The 22,498-nt window shown below is 36.5% G+C and overlaps 1 protein-coding gene across 1 annotated transcript; it reads right to left on the reverse strand.

Annotated features, from left to right (window-relative positions):
- Positions 1–4,684: 4,684 nt before the first annotated feature.
- On the reverse strand, positions 4,685–21,939 carry lrig2 (leucine-rich repeats and immunoglobulin-like domains 2). Its single transcript, XM_048198959.1, has 18 exons — positions 21,304–21,939; positions 19,389–19,463; positions 19,035–19,169; positions 17,947–18,087; positions 17,598–17,741; positions 16,671–16,814; positions 16,386–16,529; positions 15,132–15,212; positions 14,973–15,044; positions 14,137–14,205; positions 13,811–13,974; positions 13,298–13,609; positions 11,529–11,810; positions 10,988–11,431; positions 10,213–10,365; positions 9,959–10,099; positions 9,552–9,818; positions 4,685–7,915 (listed from the first exon to the last, which is right to left on the reverse strand). The coding sequence occupies exons 1-18, from the start codon at positions 21,483–21,485 to the stop codon at positions 7,728–7,730; spliced, it is 3,138 nt and encodes a 1,045-aa protein (XP_048054916.1). The 5' UTR covers positions 21,486–21,939; the 3' UTR covers positions 4,685–7,727.
- Between the last annotated feature and the right edge of the window lie 559 nt (positions 21,940–22,498).

The following is a 22,498-nucleotide window of genomic DNA, read 5'->3' on the forward strand; positions in this document are numbered from 1 at the left end:
CAATATGGCAAGTTTCTACTCTACTTGGCAGCCCTAAGCAACAGTTAGGCTGGAATTATGCAATTCTACAAATACGTTCATCATATTTCCATTGCCACAGTTTTATATATATGTAAAGAAACCAGGAGAGGCTATATGTTTTGCAGTAATTTTACCACAGTGAGTTACATTGTGGTAAAATCGTTGTAATTAAATACCCTAGATATCAATTTTGCCTGTTCTGAAATGTCAAACACAATTAATAACAATGCAAATACAAGTTGCTCCTATATATGCAATTGTTATTTTTAAAAGTAATTATTATTGAGTACTAACTTACATCTCTGAAAAAAATGCCAGTGTTTCCTTTACACCAATGCAAATAGTTCTAAAAGTCAAAGCATCAGTTTTTGCATGTCACCAAGCAATACACAATCTTGCCTGACTTGCATTTCCTGCTCACTAGTGAGAAAAAACTCCCATGCTCTGACTTTCAAAAACATGCCTTTTCCTATAGACAAAATGATACAAGTCTGCTTCCATTCATGAAAGAAAACAGACACTTTAACTTGCTCCTCACTCTAAACCAGGGGTGTCCAAACTCGTTCCTGGAGGGCCGCTGTCCTGCAGAGTTTAGCTCCAACCAGCTCCAAAACACCAAATTTCTGGATGCCTAGTTAGATCTTGATTAGCTGGTTCAGGTGTGTTTAACTGGCATTGGAGCTAAACTCTGCAGGACAGCGGCCCTCGAGTTTGGACACCCTTCCTCTAAACTCCATATTCCCTGCAAAGAATTCCAAATGTCAAAAAGCAAGGTATTATCATACTAGAAATCCCCCCAAAAATGGTATTACCATAATAACATTTTCAAAAAAATGAAAGTATTATGGTACTTTTTTTACATAATAAGATTAACATTATCTAAGATTAAGATTCTTGCAGCTCAAACTGTAAAACATGGGGCTAGCAACACGAGGTCATTCAATTCCCAGGGAATGCATGAACTAATAAAATGTATACCTTCAATGCGATATAAGTCTATAAATCTGTCAAATGCATAAAATCTATAAGAACATTTCAGAATAAGCTCCCATGACCAAATTTGAAAAAATAATAAATGTACTGTCAGAGCTTGCCTCTTTTCTTTCTCTCATATTAATCTGCTGAAGTAATTTAATCAGTAACTTAAGCCTAGGTGAGGATATCACAAGTAATCAGTGAATATTTCATCTTGTAATCAAATTATAGGGTCAATTATCTTAATAGCACAGTCCTGTAGTGTAGAGTAAGACTCAAAGCTGCCACCTTACGGTATGTTGTTGTAACTGCACCACAACTTGAGTCGCTTCATTCAATCTGCCATGGCAGACAAACATGACACACTATTCATGCTCTCAGTTCCCTTATTAATTACAGACAAGTCAAGACAAGTCAAAACAGTGCATTCTCGAGTTTGTAAAGGATCCAATTTAATTCCCAATCACTTCAAAACGCAGAACACTTGTATTTCCCGTGAGTATTGAGACCAGACACAGGAAACACAGCAGGAAGTGTGTAGACATGATTAATTATGCTATTGGCCTATCACAAGACCAGGCATGAAACTAATTTCAGTGTGTTAGGTAGATTCAAGCTTTGAGCTATTTATACAGACCAGACCACTCACACATATATGTACAGTTGTGCTCAAATAACATATAGGCCTACCACTACCACAGAACCTGGTTTGTTGGTTTGTTTTTCTATTTGGCAGAACAAATAAATTCCACAAGACAAGATAATAACTGCATTTGCACAAACAACCCTGCTCAAAAGTTAACGCATTTGGTCCTTAAAAGGATAGTTCACCAAAATAAATGCTTTACTCACCCTTATGTTGTTTCAAACCCATTTGACTTTCTTCTGTGTAATACCAAAGCAGAAATTATGAACACTGTTCCAGTCTCTTTTTCGAAGCACATAGAGAAGCTACGGTGGCCAACACAGGACAAAGATGTCGTCGTCTGAGACAGCAGAGAGTAGCCAGTCAAGCAGTGAGGTTTCTTCTTACTTCAAACAAAGAACAGTCTCTGCTTCTAATAAACCAGCTACTTTGTGTGTATTCAACATAGTGATGATGCAAGCTGCCTCTAAAAACACCAAAGAAGAAGAACAACAACACAATGACGAAACACGCTCTGTAGAGCAGTTTGTCCATTAAGGGCTACTGTAGAAACATGTCGGTGCAAAATGGCGACTTCCATGTAAGGGGACCTGAGGTGTATGTAGATAGAAATGACTCATTCTAAGGTAATAAAAACATAACGGTTCATTATGTAAGGTCTTTATACACCACTGAAAACATAGTTATGTATATTATATTACATTTCTGTCAATAGATCCTCTTGAAATTTACACACTGCACCTTTAAAAGTCAGCATGAAACATAAGTCGCAATAGTCCTTTGTTATCTATTGTGATGTATATCCAAGTGAAACGGCTTCTCGACCAAGAAAAATGTAGGGTGGGACTTTGTCCATTGGGAACTGATTGGATGGTTGTGGTTTGCTATTGGTAGAAATGTAACCCTCATGACAAAAAGGCCTGGTCTCTCGTATATATAAAACCTGTAATCTACAAGGCTCTGGACACAAATAAACTAGTTTATCAGATCTTTATTGGTTGTTCAAAACCCAACAGCATTTAAACAAAGTATCAATCCAAATACTAACATTTTAAAGGAATTCTAGTCTCAGTTGTGGTCTAAATTAAGGAAATAGCCTGAGATTTTTCTTGAGCGGTGCAGGACGGTGCGTGTAGAGGACGCAGCACGTCCCCATTTCGACTAGTGTAATAATCCAAAGCGAGTCTAGTGATTGAATGAATTATTGATAAAGCTGAGCAAAGAGGGTTAGCAGCAGGCGGAAGGTATGTACTTTGATCTCACAGCTATAATTTTTCTTCTTGGAGGACGGGAATAAAAATTGTCAGTTCAAGTATTTAGAGGGATTCAAATGGGTCTGCATCCTTTTAAAACTCAGTGAAAACTTCCAGAAAAGTTCTGCAGTTCAATAAATTAGCATAATTCAGTCATACTTTGAGACCTCAACACTGTAAGTAAGCTGTGGCACAACGCTAACACAAAACACTTACAGTAACAATACTTTTTCCCCAACAAAGCAATATTATTATTACATAAAAGAGATAAATTGAAGTATAACACACCCAAAATGAAAAATGTCATAATTTACTCAGTTGAGATGGGTTTTGTTTCTCCATGGAACACAAAATGTTAGCAGATCAATCTGTAGAATCAATCTTAACCTCATCAAATTTGATATTAACCCTGTAGTGCTTGACATATTAAATAATAGTCTCATTTTTAAAAAAATTAACATTTTTGAATGTTTAGACAAAATAATAATAAAAAAAAGGTATATGTGGTTTTATCATTATTACTATTTCATATTTATGGAAGAGTACGGAAGAGGATTAGGGCCAAGCAATAATAAAAAAATAACACCATCTCGAGATTAAAGTTGTTAAATTTCGAGAAAAAACACGTTCAATTTCGAGAAAAAAGTCTAAATAAAATGTTGAGAATAAACTCATTAAATTACGAGAAAAAACTCGTTAAATTTCAAGATAAAAGTCGAGATAAAATGTTGAGAATAAACTTAAATTACGAGAAAAAAACGCGTTAAATTTCGAGAAAAAAGTCGAGATAAAATGTTGAGAATAAAGTCATTAAATTACAGAAAAAAAGTCATTAAATTACGAGAACAAATTCGTTAAATTATGAGAAAAATGTCATTAAATTTCAAGAAAAAAGTCGAGATAAAATGTTGAGAATAAAGTCATTAAATTACGAGAAAAAAGTAGAGATAAAATGTTGAGAATAAAGTCATTAAATTACGAAAAAAAAAGTCGTTAAATTACGAGAACAAATTCATTAAATTATGATAAAAATGTTGTTAAATTTCGAGAAAAAAGTCGAGATAAAATGTTGAGAATAAACTCATTAAATTAATTTCTTCTCGAAATTTAACAAGTTTTTTCTCGAAATTTAACAACTTTAATCTCGAGATGGTTTTATTGTTTTATTATTGCTTGGCCCTAATCCTCTTCCGTAGTACGAGGCCAAAACAGAGCAAAAATATGCAATTTGGTGCAGTAACCAAAAAGTTTTTTTTGTAACAGTATAACAAACTACTTTCATTAAGTGCAGTAAGATGATTTTTAAATGCTTAGTTTTATGACCAAAGCTCATATAATGCAAAACAATGATGATCGAGAGATATACAAATAAACGTTCCTCAAAAGCCTGATTAATCATTTGATACTTTTTAACAAGATTTTTATAAAAATGATATATGGATAATCAATTTAGTTCATTTATAAATACTACTAATAGGCTATAAAATTTATTCCTATGTTACTTTATAAAATTTAGTACAGATTTCAAGGCAAAAACAAAAAAAACATCCTAAAGATGAACATTTTTAGAATTATACTAAAAGGCCTTTATTTGCTAATAAAGCATAAACTATCAATCAGACGGCACAAGGCATGTTTTCATCATGTTAATAATTTAGAGGCCTTAGAAATTTATAATATACATTACATATGATGCAAGTAAGACCCTGAATATGAGCAATAGTAATAGTGCTTCTATTAGCTAATAAGCTAGTTTATTTGAATAACATGGCTACATCTTCACTCGTGATGCATGTAAATTCATTTTATTGTTTAAATGTCAGCTAAATGTCAGAATTTTCTGAAACATAATGTTCTTTATACATGCTTTACAGAATGTACAGGTACAGCATACAAAAAAAAAAAAACAACCCACAAAAAATGCACAAAAACAATTTATAAAGCAGCATTTAAATATTGTCAAAGCACTGTAGCTAAACTTTGGTTTGCAGAAGGCCGGAATGTTTGATCCGTGTGGATTTTCTTTGGTGTAAATCGAACAGAACTATAAGTGAAATCATACTTGTTCTTTTAAAGATCCCAACAAAGTCCTGCATAATCTGGAGTAAAACAAAACTGCTTTACTCTTACATTAGTTTTAAACGAAACCGTTTTGCGTTAATTTCCCACAAGCTGAACCAAGAGAGACCACTGTAAGAGGCCAGGCAAGCATTAACAGTAATTTGAAAAATGTTGAGATTTTAAACGTGGCTGGAAGCCGCTGATGACACATACTCCTTTCCTTTCAACAAGGGAAATTGACGCAGCGAGGAGTCAGCTGCATCATCTGGCATCAAGGTCTCTTGATTAGTGTAATTGTATAGCTAACTGTGAGGCAAGAGATTGTGCAAAATGCAACAAATTAACATGCAAATCAAGGGGTAGTTATCGCAGTTGGAAAGTGGTTGATAAAACATTTCCATTAAAATAAGGCAGGAGAAGCCAGTGACCACAGATATCTGCCGCAGTGGAAGATCCAGCTTTTGTACGCTCAAAAAGTGCAAAATGTCAGTTGTACTGCAAAATGAATGGTTAAGATGTAATCAGGGATCCATACAGATGGATTGGGTCATCAAGCTTTCAAGGCCAGACTGAGTCGAGGTTAAATTAATGTGAAAATAGGTTCCCTCTTATGGCGCGGTCACATCAGCAAAACTTCAGTGAAATTTCGCAGACAAATATCCACTGTCCATTATCAATAGTATAGCAATTCATGAAGCACCGCTTACTCAGAAGTCACTTTGAAACTAAACGGCCATAAGGTGCAGTTAAATTAGTGAAATTTCAGCAAAAGTTTGTAGGCAAAAAAGGTCTGTCATCAATAGCGTAGCGATGTATAAAACACTCACACAGAAGTCACTTTTACACCATCCAACTTTGTTGGTCAGCGTGGTGAACTCGCATAACCAACTTATGAATTTTTTCATCCTTGCGTCAAACTCCTGATCGCGTGGTATCTTATTGGAATGACTCGGTTTCACCCATGAAATTTCGCAGAGCACTCATAAATATAATCTTTATATTGGTCGAAGTGTGATTTGTGTGTTTCAAGTTCAACAAACTTCAATTTCAAACTAAATCCACATGCTGTCCTGGAGGCAGGACGCAGGGTTGCCAGGTTTTCACAACAAAACCCACTCAATTGATACTCAAAGCTAGACCAAAACTAGACCAATCGCATTTCAGGGGGGTAAAATTCTCTTTTTGGCACTTTCCCCGGTAAAATTCGCATTCCAGGGGCTAAATATTATGTTATTTGGGGTCACTTCAACCCGTGGACATGAAAAACAACCCATGGCAACAGTGTTAAAGTAGCCCAATTTGACAACAATGGCAGGAAGGGATCAAGGCATGTTCAAATCAAGATACTAAGATACCACACACCTACCACACTTAATATAGTTAATTTGGTTAATTTTGATACCCAACAATCCTATGCATGTTGTTCAGCATAAGCTGAAAGAATAAATTTAGAATGACTGGCTAAAAGCAGTAAATACATTTATAAAATAATTTTTTCTCCAATTTCTAAGACATAAGAATTGTGGTCATTAAATATGTGGTCATCTCCAAAGCTCACTTGAATTTGTTCAAGATCATTAGACGTGATGTTAGCGCCTTGAAAGGGAGCCTAAAATGTGTTTCCTTAAAAGGTGTCCGTTAAATAATTGGGCAGCAAGAAAGTCAAAATCCAGCGGTGCTTTCAAGGCCAAAACAATAAAAATGACTAGGCATGACCATGCCTAACTGTCACAACAGTTCTTAAACCTTAAATTGAGAAGATGACCTGAAAGCCTAAAAAAGGTTCGTCTGTAACAACAAATTTCAAATGCAGCATGTATGGAATTGCAATAAATGTAAAATTCCATTTGGTGCACACTTGCAAGAATGCACAAGTGAGGTTAGACCAATTCAAATGTTAACCCTTAATATTATGTCACAAAAGACACAAAATAGAAAGATGAAAGCATTATACAGGAAAGAAGCGTAAAAAATAAAAACGAGTTAGCATATTACGATTGCATAAGGCTGTACTGGGCAGATTGTCAAAGGTGCAATATATCAGGTCTTTCTTACTGTCTATTATAGTGCCTTAAGAAAACACAGAAAATGAAAAATATGTTTGAGTTTGTGAGAAGCACTACACAAAAAAAAATGCATTATTAATGACAAATAACAGTAACTCCGGCGTACAATAACAGTGGAAACAACAGAGTCTTCTGCTCTGTTAACACATTATTGGTCAGTCAGTACCACTTGCCAATAGGAAAGAGAAATGCAACACAGGTGATTAACCCTCTGATGTCACTCAGAGAATATCACTGCCCTACTTCAGCAGTCCAATCTTCACAGTTAATGTTCGTACAGGTTCTGTACCAGAGCAGAAGCAAGTTATAGGTGAGTCTGGGTCAAGCTTTGGCATACGCAAAAAGGCTCAACGCTCTTAAGTAGGTAGGAAAACCAAACATGGCATAATCTGTACGTCACAGGTTACGGTAGGACTAGCGGAGCTCTTGGAAATGTTACATTCAGGGCTCAAACCAGACTTTGAGGAATAGTGAAAGCAGGAATTCTCTCTGCCGTTTCAAAGAGTTTTCCGCAAAATGCACATCCAAGTGGGCTACAAAGGAACATGGTGGTGAGGGACAGGAGAGGCAGTGTAAACATTGAAGAGAGAGGCATTTCATTTGGCAGATAATGAGGCTTCTCCAAGGAGGTAGTGGGCTGAGGGCACTGGGAGGCAACTGAAGGACAAGGTGGTGATGTTTGGGGAAGACAGGGCTGGCTGGGGTTTATGTGGGCGCAGAGGCGCTTTCCTGTGAGTTAGTCCTGTATGAGCCTTCCTCCAGTGCCCCCCTCCTCTCCTCTCTGCTGTCCCCAGCGGACAGACCCGTCGGGGGCTTGTGTACAGTCACTGAGGCCTGGGCAAGGATGGAAGAATGGGTTTCCTCACCATCCCAAAATGATCTCCCTGGGACATCTGAGACAAGAAAAACAGACTGTGAAAATGGGCACATGCACTAGCTCAGCTCCAACCCTTTTGAGCAGGTTTACACAAGACAGACACCTTCCAAGGCAAACATGTTAACATGCCACACAACTAGTGCTCATCGTGCACACAAAATAACGCCTAAAAACACTCAAAATAGAAGGTTCTAAAAAATCCTGGTCAATGAACAAAAACATTAGGCAACACAACCGTTTTTAACATTGATAAATGTTTCTTGAGCACCAGATCAGCATATCAGAACCATTTCTGAAAGATTATGTGACACTGAAGACTTGAGTCAAAATACATTAAAATAGAATTGTTTTTAAATTGTAATAATGTTTCACAATATTACTGTATTTTTTAACAAATAAATTGCAGCATTGGTGAGCATAAAACATCATTAAAAAACATCAAAACCCCAAAGTTGTCCAATTTAAACATTTAAAAAGGAATGAAATATAATTAAGTTTAAAATTGCTATTTTACGAAGGCTTTCTTTGCCTGAAAAGAAATTCTCATCAATCTCTTATTTAAATCACACTCTGGAATTGCTTCATACGCAAATGATACTCACAATGCTCTCTTAAATCTGGGCAGCTTAATTGTATATTTTTGGAATAAAGCCTATAAAAGCATAAAACATTGCCTAGGTGGGCAGCAGATCACTTAGTTTAGTAAGAAAGCAATGGTACAAAGGATATCAACAGGATATTAGACTGAAATGAGGTGCATTACTAAATATCATTTATTAGGGGTGTAAAGATACACTCATGTCACAATTCGATACAAATCTCGATACTGAACTCATGATACGCATCTATATTTTAAGCCTATAAAGAGATTATTTTCATTATTATTACTTTACTATTATCAAAATAATATTACTATTATTATTATTATTATTATCATCGTCAGGACCCACAAATATTCCCCCATTGCATTATTATACATTATATTCAACATTATAGTAGTTTAATGTAGTACTCTCACTGAAACTCTGTAAACTTTCATTTTTTTCCTCACACAGTACTTGCGCTTTTAATGCAGGCATTAGTTGGATCTCTTACACAGACAAGCCATCCACACACAGACTCTACCGGTGCTCGCTATGTCCCGCCTCTCTCGCTATTAACGCACAACACATAAGAATAAACCATCTAAATGCATCGAATGATCATACTACTAAAAACGAAATGTGATATGGTGGTTTAAATGATGTTTGCGCTTTCACTTTGAGGAGTGCCGTTCCAGCGCTTCAGATGATCAATGACAGTTCTAAATCGCAAGAAAACGTGTCAAATTGACTATTCCCAAACTGTAAATGTTTAGTTCATCGAAAAATTTTAATTCTGCATTCACTCACTCTCATGTTGTTTTCACACATCACAAAACGCATTTTAACATCCATGTTTATTTCAGTATGTGCGTCGTTGTAAATTTGCTCATCATATAAAGCCATCGTGTCTTTTCAGAAGATTTGGATCATTAGACCACTTGATTGAATATTTTTATGTTGCCTTTATGACATTTTTTGGATCTTTTAAGTTAAGGGAATGGATTTTAAATGGAGACGAGAGACAAATCTACACTCCAAGCATTTATGCATGTATGGTGTTCATCTCACCAGTGCTATAGTGTTGTGATGCTGGTAGTCGTGGTTCATGGTTGGTGAGGAACACAGAGGTGTTCTGCTGACTTATAAAACTCTCCAGTGCCGCGTCTGTGTGCTGATCCCGCTCTTGATGGCTGCTCTGGTGTCCGTCCCGAGAGATCTGAGCCACAAGTGGGTCGTCCTCTGTCAGGTAGGCGTATGGGCAGTACTCACGCGTGCGCGAGTAGATATTGGCGTTGTCGTAGCAGTCTGAGCAGATGACTAGAGGGCCCGCTCCCCCTAAAAAGACAAACAGGAGTCAGGATGGTCAGCTGGTAAACTGGTGAGGCAAATAGCCGACTTTGTAATGACATGAAGGCAGGTAAATCATGACAGAAAATTAAATAATACAAATTTATAAATTCAAAATGTAACCTTACCATTGGGGACATTTGTCTGTCCCTCTCTAGGTTCGCTCCGATGGAAGCTGCTACGTCCAGCAAAGAAAGAGCCCACATGACTACCCAGCATTCCATTAGCGTCTGGATCAACATCACTGCTCACTTCACCATAACATACTCCTGTTGAAACACATCACAACATCCATTATAATGACTCGCGTAGAAACTAAATGCGTTGTCAAATTTGATCTGTTGTATTTTATAGCCTTTATCAAGAAATTAACTTATATTACCATCGGTGCCTTTGTGGACATAACCATTAGCATGTGATGGCATGAGCTGCTGGTGGCTTCCGTTCTCCGAGTTACTGTAGCCCTCCTGAGGCTCTGACAGCGTACCCTGAGACGAGAGGTAACTGGGAATGTCCGCTGGTAGGTTCATCTCATCTGGAATACATTAACAGAAAAATGTATAGATTAAACTTGTGATTTTTGTGCATTCATTTGTAAGATTGTTACAAACTGTTATATGCCTGTCGCAATTACATGGTAGAGTGGTCGCATTTATGTGTAATATCCTGGTTGTGATTATTTACGATAACTGCATGCACTGTGATTATGGATAAGACACATTTAAAGCGGATCAAAAGAGACGATTATTCTAAATATTAAAATATTTACAAAATTCAAGTAAATAAAATTATATTTAAATTCTATAATATTTAATGAATAAACGTATTTGAAATGTAAAAGATTTTATATAAAGTGTATTATTCATGTTATTCTACCCTGTGCAATTTGTGTTTTTTAAAGAAATCATGTTTATTCTTACTAACATGACTAAAATAGACTATCAAATTGTTTATTTATTATCTCAGCTAATTAGTAACCAACCAAAATGTCATAATCACAAAAGCCCTACTACTAGGCATTATTTTCTATTCATTTGTCCTATCAACTGGATAACATCTTCAAAAAAAAACAAAAAAACATGAGAATTCATCTTTATTGTTTATACTATTTTTAATTTTAAATGTTTAAACTGATACGTGCAGAATTGTCCACTGACCTGTATTAGTAATGCTGTAATCTTCACTCTTTCTCCTCATGTGGTAAATGACGATGACCCACACAAGTGAGGTGCCAACAACACAGCAAACGACCACCATCACAACAATGCCAACCGTTGTCCATCCATCCTGACCGTATACGCTGGTCACCGGGTCACAGTTGGCCGAGGGCGAGACGCTGAGGTAGATATGGCCGCGCTCTGTGCCTAGTGTGTTGGACATAATGCATGTGTATTTCCCTGCATCAGCAGGGCCAGCATCTACGATTATGAGGAGCTGATTGGCTGCGGCGAAAAAGTGACGTTCCGTCAGTATTAACGGTGCGTCGTCTTTGGTCCAGTTAAGACGGGGGGCGGGGCTACCGCGAGCTATGCACTGGAGGACAGCAGTCTCACCGCGGGCGACGTTACGGTCCTCTAGAGGGCGCTGGAAGGATGGGGTTTCTGTCAAAAAGACCAGATTTTAATTATTAAATAAATTATCAAATATAAATAATTCAGAAGAACATTTTTGGTATTACATCATAGTAAAATACAATACCTAGCACAGTAAGAGTGGCATTGGCCGACAGGCTGCCTGCCTCGTTTTTGGCTGTACAGCTATAGACACCCATATCCTCTGCCTTCACATTAGCAATGAAAAAAGTGTCATCGTCTGGCATGACATGCATCCTTCTTTCACGGGCAGCAGGGAAATTGATACCGCCATCTTTTTGCCACGCGATCTGGGGTGTTGGGTGTCCCTCTGCAGCGCACTCCAACCTAGCGACCGTACCAGTGCGGATGGTCAGATCCATGGGTGTCTTCAGGAAGGTGGGGAGCTCTGGGAAAAGCCATTAGTGAGTTATTTTCACTGCTTTACATAAGTAATTCCAGAAAATCCTAAAAATATCTGGGCTATTCTCAAAAAATGTGACTACAACAACAAAACTGCACCATTGTATTACCATGATTTCTTTCATGTACAATAGTAATTCCACTATTGTAGTAATTCTTCTTTAAAAGTATGATGGAGCACTTTTATGTAAGGAAATTGTTAAAATTAAAGAAAATGTAACACTAACATTTAATATTAACATCATTTTCTACTTACAACAGAAGAATTCATCCATCACTTTTTGACATTAGAGATATGGAATAAAAATATGCTTATTAACGGAAGTTACTATTATTATTATTATTCATAACGTACTTCATTATTACTGCCATTACCATTCCAATTTATTATGCATTTGTCAAGTGGTCCGTATAAAAAAAAAAAAAAGTGTGAATATTTTAATACTTAAAGTAATTTATATTATTTAATTGAAAATACTACTTACATTTTGTTTAATTATAACATTTAATGAATATATTTAAGTATATTATTCTATTTTTATAAATAATTGTATTTTCATATTATTCTACCTTGTGCAATATTTATTAAAGCCTTAAAATCATTTTATGTAAGGGAATTATGTAGGAAATGCAACAAGAGTAAACAAAAACAAGCAAGCCACTGGCCAATCAAAACCCTAAACAGCACCGTTACATTGTTTACTTTGTGAATCATGTTTCTGTTATTGTCGTTCTATTATTAGGTTACAAATCCGCTCTTCCATCAGTATCCTGAACTGATATAAACAGAATAATTATATCGCTGAGGTTTGGCATCCCAGAGGGCGGCTATGTTTGTTCAACGGACATGGAAAATTAAAAACTGACAGAGCTCTGATAACAACCAATCAGGGTAAATAAGGGGAAGTAAAAAAAAAAACAGCTTAAAGCATTGGAGAGATCATAGTGCTTTAGCAATATGCCAATAAAAAAAGTCCTGCAGATGATCGCATTAGTTGACAATCTGCCACCAGCAGGCACTTTTAATTCCGTAACTAGATCAAAACCAAACAAAAGTGTGAAATATGGTTGTATGCAGAGGTTAGCGAATCAAAGATCACTGGCTAAAATATATATTTTTTTAAAACAAAAGGTAATTCTGAATTTTTATTCTTACAATTCTGACTTTTTTCCTCACAACTGCGAGTTTCTCACAATTCAAACTTTTTTTTCCTTCCAGTTGCGAGTTTATTTCCTGTAATTCTTTCCTGTAATTGTGGAAAATAAACTTACCATTGCGAGGAAAAAAAAAGTCAGAATTCTAAGTTTATGTCTTGCAATCCTGACTTTTCTCAAAACTGTGAGATAAAAAGTCGCAATTATCTTTTTTAATTACTTATTTTTTATTTTATAGCAGAAACAAGCTTCCATACAAATCACTTCCTCTAGACCTGTAGGAAAATTGTAACAAACAATTTTCCATGAGGCACTAACCATTAACAGTGAGCTTGGCCAGGGTGGAGTAGTTAGACCCAAAATGGTTGGAGACAACACACTGGTACTGGCCCTCATCTGTGAAATTGACGTTGAGCAGGTGGAGTACAGTGGTGTAGAGGAGGCGCTGATCCTGGTACCGAGCGTAGTTCTGCACCTGAGCTTCATACAGCACCTCTCCGTCTTTGCGCCAGGCGGTGCTCATGGGAGAGTCGCTGCTGCTGAACGCAGAGCAGTTCAGAGTGATGTTGGTCCCACGTAAGGCGACAACAGTCTTGGGGTGAGCGCTGATCTGGGGTTTAGGGAAGTCATCTGCAAATGAAACCAAAATATAAAGATCTTAATACAAGAAACAGCTATAGCTTTTATATTTAAAGTTTCACTTTTTAACAATCATAAAATTGCTTTTTTAAAATAGCACAAAACACATCGAAAACATTTCATTAGAGAGTTGTGAAAAAAAAAAAAGTGTTTCTGTAAGAGAAAGCATGATTTAACTGTCAGGTCACTCACTGCAGACAAACTCCTCTGGTTTAATGACAAGCACACTAGATCCTGCCAGGGAGGCGGGATGAGCACAGACAGTGGTGCAGGATTGCTGGAAATGGCTGTCAGTCAACCACTGGCCCAACCACTGCAGCTGACAGTCACACAGGAGACTGCTAGTGTTCAGATCACTGAGGAAGACCACAATACATGCATTATTGAGGAATACAGGTAAAACACATTCTAACATAAAAACACCATCCTTTCAGACATAAATGCAACAAAAACATATTATGTCAAATGCATAGACACAGGAAATACATACAGTCTGTACAAAGTAAACAATCACTTACAGTGTTTTAAGTTTTAAATGAGTGAAAGCGTCAGGATGAATAGACATGATGCCATTCTTACTCAGGTCCCTGCAGAACAAATTCAAAAAGATTATTCGTATGGGAACAGTACAAAACAGGAGGCCTTTGTGTTGGGTTAAATAATGAAAAGGCATTATATTGGATTTTACTGCCATCACATTGTCTTTACATTGTAATTGCACAAATGCAAATAGGAACAGCATTACCTTATAAATCTACGATCTATAACCTCTAACCTTTAACAACTAATAGTATAAGCATAATCAGACATACTGGTGAATTTAATGATATTTGCCAATATAAGCTGCTTTAGAATAATATCTTATCAAAATCTTAATTATATTCAGATCGAAAAATAATTGTATGGGGTCAAAGTTTAAAAGGGTTTAAAATATGTTATCCTTTTATTTTTATTTTTTATAAAGTTTTGATGCTTGATTTCAATTGAATTGTAGCTTTATGGAGGTCAATTTCTGTGTTAAAAAATGGCTTTTTACTTTGCAATTGCAACTGTTTTGCTTATAACTATGACTTTTAAATATCACAGGCCAGGGGGGAAAAAAGTCTGCATGACAGAAAATTCTATTTTTTTAATGCCTGTTTTATAACTTATCTGTGAATATGTGTTTCATTTTTAAAAAGTTCTTGACCTAATGTTTATCAAAATGTCATAACTGAATCTCCCGTTGAAAACAACAGACTTCTTTCTGGTGAATATTTCAGAACAATATCTGAAAGGATTTCTATATTACTGCATCTAGTAATGGGAGACATGATGTTCCAAAAAAAAAAACTAAAGGCTAAAAGAGACTCACAAATGCTCCAGCTCCACCAGACCCTCGAACGCTTTCTTAGTGATGGTCCTGATTTTATTATTCTGTAAAACTCTGGAAAACACACATATACGCTTATGTCGAGCCACACTTCATATCTCTGAGTCAGATCAAACAGCTCGTATCCACCAACAAACTTACAGCGAGTTCAGCCTCTTCAAACCCACAAACATGCCAACAAAGTCCTCGATAGCGAGAGATATCTCATTATTACGGATGTCCCTGGAATACACACACACAAAAAAAAAACAACCATCAGAATGTTAGCAAACTTCCAACTGCTGCTGAGTAGAAGGTTTTCTGTAACCTTAACCCCGGGTTTCACAGACAGTTTGAGCTGTTTTAACTGAAAGCAACTTGCACTGACAAATCTTAAAATATGTCAATGCCATTGTTTTGTCTCAAGATGCACACCAGTAATGTTTTTTTTACTAAGGCATGATTATAAAAGCTACTTAAATATCCTAATTGAACTAAGGCCTAATCCTGACTTAATCTAAGCCCCGTCTGTGAAACCAGGCCTAAATGTCAGAGCTGCTTTCTTTAGGAGACTGTACTTCTACATACAGAGAATTAAGGTTCTAAGGCTCTACGGCAGCTCAGCTCATTGTATACTTTTCATGTATAATAGGGGGGTTTGTACGGACAAGCTGGTATGTGGGAGCATTATGAGATTGTCTTCACGCACTGCTGGCTGTAAAAGGCTGGCATCTTTTTACAACTGTGCCAGAGGGACGTGGCGGAGGTTACAAGAGGTGGGCATGTCTGAATGTGCGCTTTTCCCAGGGAGTGAGCTGCAACACAGAAACTTAAACTTAAACTAAACTAAAAGACTTATTTGGGCTCAAACAAAACGGTACAGTATGTATTATTTGTAACTATGGGCTTTATCTTATTTTATAGAGATATGCTACTTCCATTTTCATTAAATCAGTTGTACACATATAAACACGCCTGTTCCGTCTTCATCTGAGAGCAAATATGAGCATGTTTGAGCAAGATAAGAAGATACATTACAGAAAAACCAGTACACCACTTTCCAGGAAAAGTGTTTATAGCTGTGTTTATAACTTATAGCTATCCCAGAGTTACATTAAATTATAACTGTAATAATGCAAATTACAAAAAATAAAATATTTATAATTTTATTGTGAAAAGAAAATGAAAAATAAATGTTGACATATGTTGCTAAAAATAAAAATTTCTAATATTTTTTGTAGTGGGACGAGTGAAAATGTTAGGAGGGCAAGTAAAAATCTGGACAACTGTCCTGACCGGCACAGCAGAAAAAAAAAATCTTAATAATGCATTTTGCATTTAAACTACAGACTTTTTATAGTGTTACCGAAGTCCCGTATAATATGAGAAACAAAAGGAGAATGTGGGTTATCTTACAATGTACGGACGTTAGCCAGGCTGCTGAACACTCCTTCTCCCAGGTGTGTGATTTGATTGTCACCCAAGTTAAGACTCTGCAGGAGACTGAGACCAGAAAACACCCAATCCTCCAAACGACTCAAGTGATTGAAAGACAAATCCCTGGACACCAAACACACACACACACAAACATGCATTACACTCAAAAAACAAAGACTGACCAAGCATTTCTAGAAAAAAAAAAATTGCATTACATTATTACACACAAGATAAAAGTTTAAGGTCAGGGCTGAAGTCACTCACAATTCTTCCAAGCGATGGCAAAACTCCCAGGCATCGGCTCGAATGAGTCCAACATTATTCTGATTGACACGCAGAATCCTTAACATGTGCAGTCCATACAGCCAGCCCTTATTCAGCTCCGTCAAATTATTATACTCCAACTCTCTGGAAAAGGACACATCAACAGAACACATCAACTATAAATCACTGCTTTGACTCATGTGGAACATAAACTTGATTATAGATTAGCTGAATTAAACATCTAAATCGACCCTCCACTTTAAGGTTTAGATATATGGTTTAAAAAATAAAAATAAAAAATACTGCTAAATATATAGGAATGGGCGATATTGCAAAAATATCATATCACTATTTTTTTTCAGACAGGATCACAACCTTATTAATCAGGATTCCTTTACATGTTGGTTTTAAAAACTATTTTGCAAGTCACCAAGTAATACAGCCAAACTAATTTCCTTAATTTAAAAATTTTGTATTTGACAGTTTAAGTGCAATAAGACGCGAAAGAGAACTTGGTTCAGTACTCACACTTTGGGTGTACGTGTTCAGAAAGCTTATGTCAGAACAGAACGTGAAATAAAAAGTTTAACCGGCCAGTCTCTAAAACACATGCAAATAATAAACTTTCGTGATGGTGAACACAAACCATACCGCTGTCCACTGCACTGATAGAATGTGCTCTGTAGTAACATGATACTCACATTTTAATTGTATTCTCAGGAGACATTTTAATAGTGCACTATTAATAGTAACATTAAATATCAGTACACTATACTATCACTAAACCGTGATATCGGACACACCATATATATATATATACACACATATATATAAAAAGTATATATATAAAAAAATTATTAAAATGCTAAAAAAAAAAAAAAAAAAAAATTAAAATAAAAAAAAAAAATCCTAAAAGCATTGACTCACAGCTCCTCCATGTTTTCCAAACCAAAGAGAGCTCCATCCATCAGCTTGGTGATGCCGTTGCGCTGCATCTTCAACGATTTAAGAGCCTTCAGTTCTTTGAAAATGAGACTTTCCACCACACGAATCCTGTTGCGCCTCAACTCTCTGAAAAATGACGGAAACAAGAAGAGGGGCACATTACAATGAGAACATCTAAACCGTGGGACTAACAATCAGAGAGAGACAAGACGACAAGGAAATTAACTCCCTGCTTGATAATATCAGTTGCATTTAGAAAGCAGTAATTCTGTCAGATACAATCTAATTGAGCACTGCAATAACATCCAATTCATTAGCCATGAATACACACAAGACTTGGAGCTGAGAGAGGGTGAAGACTTTATCCGGCAGCAGAGAGAGTCTGTTCTGGTTTATCTTCAACACCAGAAGGGAGCTGATGTTTCCGAAACAGCCGGGCTCTAAGGAACTTATCTTGTTTTTGCTCAGGTTGCTGTTGTGATGGAGAAAGGAAACAGAGAGATATCCATGAACCTCAAAAGTAATCAGAAACATCAAGAAAAAAAGCCCATTATTCAATGACAAAACAAAGATCAAATCAACAACTGACAACATTTGCGTCATCGAACTGATAGCCTAACTGAAGTGTAGAAGATAACTTCTTCAGACAGCTCTCTTAGGGGCCTTTCATGTTGGCAGTTTAGTTCAAAACGGGGCACGGTTCGCATGCCAAAACGCTAATGTGAAAGCTAGTGTGAACCTGCGTGTGCACCGGGGTACCGAACTCGAGACTACCTGAAGGAGATGGCCAGAGTTTGGTTGCACTCGAACTGTAGCGCGGTTCGCGTGAATATGAAAGCAACACGGACTCGGGTACACGCTTGTTCAGGAAGTAAAGTAACCTGCGCATGCATTTTAGCCGATTACAATCTATTTACTTAAATAAAACACATATAAGAGATGACAGTGTTGATGATTTACCTTGAATTCAAACAAGAGATAGCCAGCAATGTATTCGAACGTTGAAAGTGCAATCAGAGCGGCACATTAACGGCAATCAGCCGTCTCCTCAAAATAGTCTGTTTGCATGCAGCAGAAAGCGGTCTATGTGCAAAGCACATACAGCACTCTCAAGTGTTGTTTACTCTTCTGCACACCAAAGCACCAAATGTTCTGTTTTCTATCATGCATCATGCACATTTGTGATGATGCAAGATGAACGCAAACGCACCAGGGTTCGATAGAATCAAGTTTAGTGTGAAACCAGAACAACGCTGTGGGGGGAACCAGGAACAATCGCGTCCAGGCTCGGGCCGCAGCAAACGAGCACAGTGTAAAAGCCCCCCCTAATATAATTAGAAGTTCACTACAGTCTTACCTAAAGTGCACAGTTTAGACAAGCCCAAGAAGAAAAACATGGGCAGAAAATGAAAGACTCACAGGTATTTCAGCTGCATGGGAGGGAATGATCCAGCCTTAAGCTCAGATATAGAATTAGAGCTCAAGTCCAGACTTTCCAGAGATGAATAAGGCAACAGCTGCTCGGCCATGACTTCAGAGATTCGATTATGTACACTGAGAATAAACAACAGATGAACATATGTACTATATGATCATTCATTCTTACTGAAATGTAAAAAAGTAAACAATCATGCAATCCATGTACTGTTTAAAAAATCAGTTCAGTTACAATGCCTTATTAGTCATGTTATTTATTATAAGCAACTGGAGCAATTTCACCAGCTATAAACAGCAGTAAAGAGTGAAAAAGGATGAACGTAGAAGAAAACTTACAGTGACAGCACAGTAATGTTGGACGAGGCATCTCCAAGAAAAGGCACCGCTGTGAGTTCATTCTGATTCATAGACCTATAGTCACACAGAGCGAATTATTAAAACCTGAAAAAGCAGTCACCAAAACAAACAAAAAAACTTTACATAACAATAAAGCCTATTATTAAGCTGAAAACTGAGGAAAAAGTTTAAAGGTGCCCTAGATTATGTTTTTAAAAGATGTAATATAAGTCTAAGGTGTCCCCTGAATGTGTCTGTGAAGTTTCAGCTCAAAATACCCCATAGATTTTTTTTAATTAATTTTTTTAACTGCCTATTTTGGGGCATCATTATAAACACGCCAATTTTATGCTGCGGCCCCTTTAAATCCTGTGCTCTCCACCCACAGAGCTCGTGCTTGCCTTGAACAGTGCCTTAAAGTTTACACAGCTAAATAACCCTCAAAATGGATCTTTACAAAGTGTTCGTCATGCATGCGGCAATGCATGCGTCGGATTATGTGAGTATTGTATACTGTTATATTGTTTACTTCTGATTTTGAATGAGTTTGATAGTGCTCCGTGGCTAACGGCTAATGCTACACTGTTGGAGAGATTTATAAAGAATGAAGTTGTGTTTATGAATTATACAGACTGCAAATGAAAATAGCGATGGCTCTCTTGTCTCCGTGAATACAGTAATAACCGATGGTAACTTTAACCACATTTAACAGTACATTAGCAACATGCTAATGAAACATTTAGAAAGACAGTTTACAAATATCACTAAAAATATCATGTTATCATGGATCATGTCAGTTATTATTGCTCCATCTGCCATTTTTCGCTATTGTTCTTGCTTGCTTACCTAGTCTGATGATTTGGTTGTGCACATCCAGACGTTAATACTGGCTGCCCTTGTCTAATGCCTTTTATAATGTTGGAAACTTGGGCTGGTATATGCAAATATCGGGGGCATACACCCCGACTGTTACGTAACAGTCTGTGTTATGTTGAGATTCGCCTGTTCTTCGGAGGTCTTTTAAACAAATGAGATTTACATAAGAAGGAGGAAACAATGGAGTTTGAGACTCACTGTATGTCATTTCCATGTACTGTTGTTATTTTACTATGCCAAGATAAATTAAATTTTTCATTCGAGGGCACCTTTAAAGGAATAGCAAAAGGCTTACCTGGTTGTATTCATATAAAAAAGTAATATGGCAAACAAGTATGTAACCAAATATTTAAGACTAGGCGATTAAATGCGAAGTCTATAATTTGCACCTTGAGATCTAGTAAAAAGACTTTTCACACCATTGCAGGAATGGTAAACAGAACTTAACTAAAATCCAAGATGGAGAGGAAAAAAGGATAAACAGAAGATGCCAGGGTAGTTGAATGCATAGGTACCTACAGTAAACCTCAAAAGTTACTGTTTAAAATACAGTTCTCTCTACAATTCCAGTTAAATTAAACATATTAAGCTTATCAAATGAGATAATAGTCAGAAAATGTAATGTTTTGAACTGGAACTTATTGAATCTTTAGACAAAACATAAGAAGAAAATCTAAGTTTCCATACGTGTTTTGTATCATTTTTGTATCATTTTTATGGCTCATATATTGAAGTATGATATAGTAAGAATACAGAGCTCATACTCGAGGAGGAAAACACCTCAATGTTATTCAAAGGCCAAAACTGAGCGGGAAGACATGCAATTTGGTACAGATGTTGTTATTTATATGGCCAAAAACTAACATGAAATATTGATAGCTTGTTAAGTAATTAATAAGTAATGAAGTAATTGTATTTGATAAACAGAAAATAATTACTACTAAAATTGAATAACTGTCAGTGGTGCGTTAGTATTGTGCACATGTGCAGCCTGCTGGAGGCTGATCGTCAGGCAATGTAAACAACCTCTATTACTCACGCATGGGTGATCCAGGCTGGAGCTTCCAGAGCTGCAGAAGTCAGTCTTTTCCTATTGCAGTCCAGCAGCTGTGCTGAACCTGGACCACCAGAACACGTACAGGGAGAAGGGCAAGTGTCCAGGCCCACGACACTCACTATGAGCAGGAACAGGGCCTGGGGGATGGGCCAGGCCTCCGCCATTTTGAGTTTCTTGATCGCAAATGATCAGTCCAAATTATGGCATTAATGAGACACAGAGATTAATCTGTGTTTTAGAATATACATTTGATTTCATATGAATCCGAATTAAGTTGAAAAACATTGCAAAGCTCTCATAAAATTAATCCGGAGCCATCACTAGGCTCTCTCAGTTCGTCCCTTCGAAATTCCCTTCTTCCGCCTTGCAATCTCTGCAGCTTCACGAATTCCCAAATGGAGCGTCAAACAAGCTTCAAGATGTGGAAATGTAGTTCAGATATCCCAAAAGATTCCATGTCCTATATTAGATTACGACTTTGCTTTTGAGAAAAATGTATGATATAACTGAAAAATCGCCTTTTCAAACATTGTTCCTCGACTTTTTTCCCAAGGAAAAACAAAAGCATCTTCTTCCGTTGACACGTGATCCGCCCCTCTGTCACGTGCTGCTGGAGGCCTCACGTCATTGGCCAATCGACAAATCCATCAAACTTTACTTTTTTCCCTTTTTCTCTAGTTTTGCACCACTGTTTTGTTTTGTTTTAAAAAATTATTCTAGTGATTATCAATTCAAAGCGCATATTTTGACAGCCTTTCAATTTGATTGCGTCTTTTTAATTACTTTTTTTTAATTATGAAGTTTGCTAGATTTTCCTCCTACCCAGAACTTCCCCTCTGTAATAAATTTATTAAAAGGGGTAAAAATGTAAATCATATTTAAATTCTTTTTAATATATTTGTGTTTACATTTTTTTATTTTTATAACAAATAATTGTACTTGCACAGTACTGTCATTTTCATAAAAAAACGATTAAAATGATTTTCATGAGCTGATTAAAAAAATATTTAATGTAGCCTATGTAAAAGATGTAATGTTGATTTTCTCAAATTAAAGAAAGAAATTAGGGTAACACTTGTTTATTAATCTTTGTTAACGTTAGTTGATAAAAATACAACAATCATTGTTAATGTAGCCGAGACCCATTAAATAATATTAACAGAAACATTTTTTATTT

Source organism: Megalobrama amblycephala, linkage group LG8 (assembly GCF_018812025.1).
Source record: "Megalobrama amblycephala isolate DHTTF-2021 linkage group LG8, ASM1881202v1, whole genome shotgun sequence".
In the NCBI taxonomy this organism is placed as follows: domain Eukaryota; kingdom Metazoa; phylum Chordata; class Actinopteri; order Cypriniformes; family Xenocyprididae; genus Megalobrama; species Megalobrama amblycephala.

What these genes read in the sequence shown, in the direction of transcription:
- lrig2 (XM_048198959.1), bottom strand. Translation starts at nt 21,485, where the DNA reads ATGGCGGAGGCCTGGCCCATCCCCCAGGCCCTGTTCCTGCTCATAGTG. An exon ending in TTGAAGAGGCTGAACTCGCT is followed by an intron (nt 15,045 to 15,131) that starts GTAAGTTTGTTG and finishes TGTGTTTTCCAG; the next exon opens with AGTTTTACAGAATAATAAAA. An exon ending in CTGGTGGAGCTGGAGCATTT is followed by an intron (nt 14,206 to 14,972) that starts GTGAGTCTCTTT and finishes TTTGTTCTGCAG; the next exon opens with GGACCTGAGTAAGAATGGCA.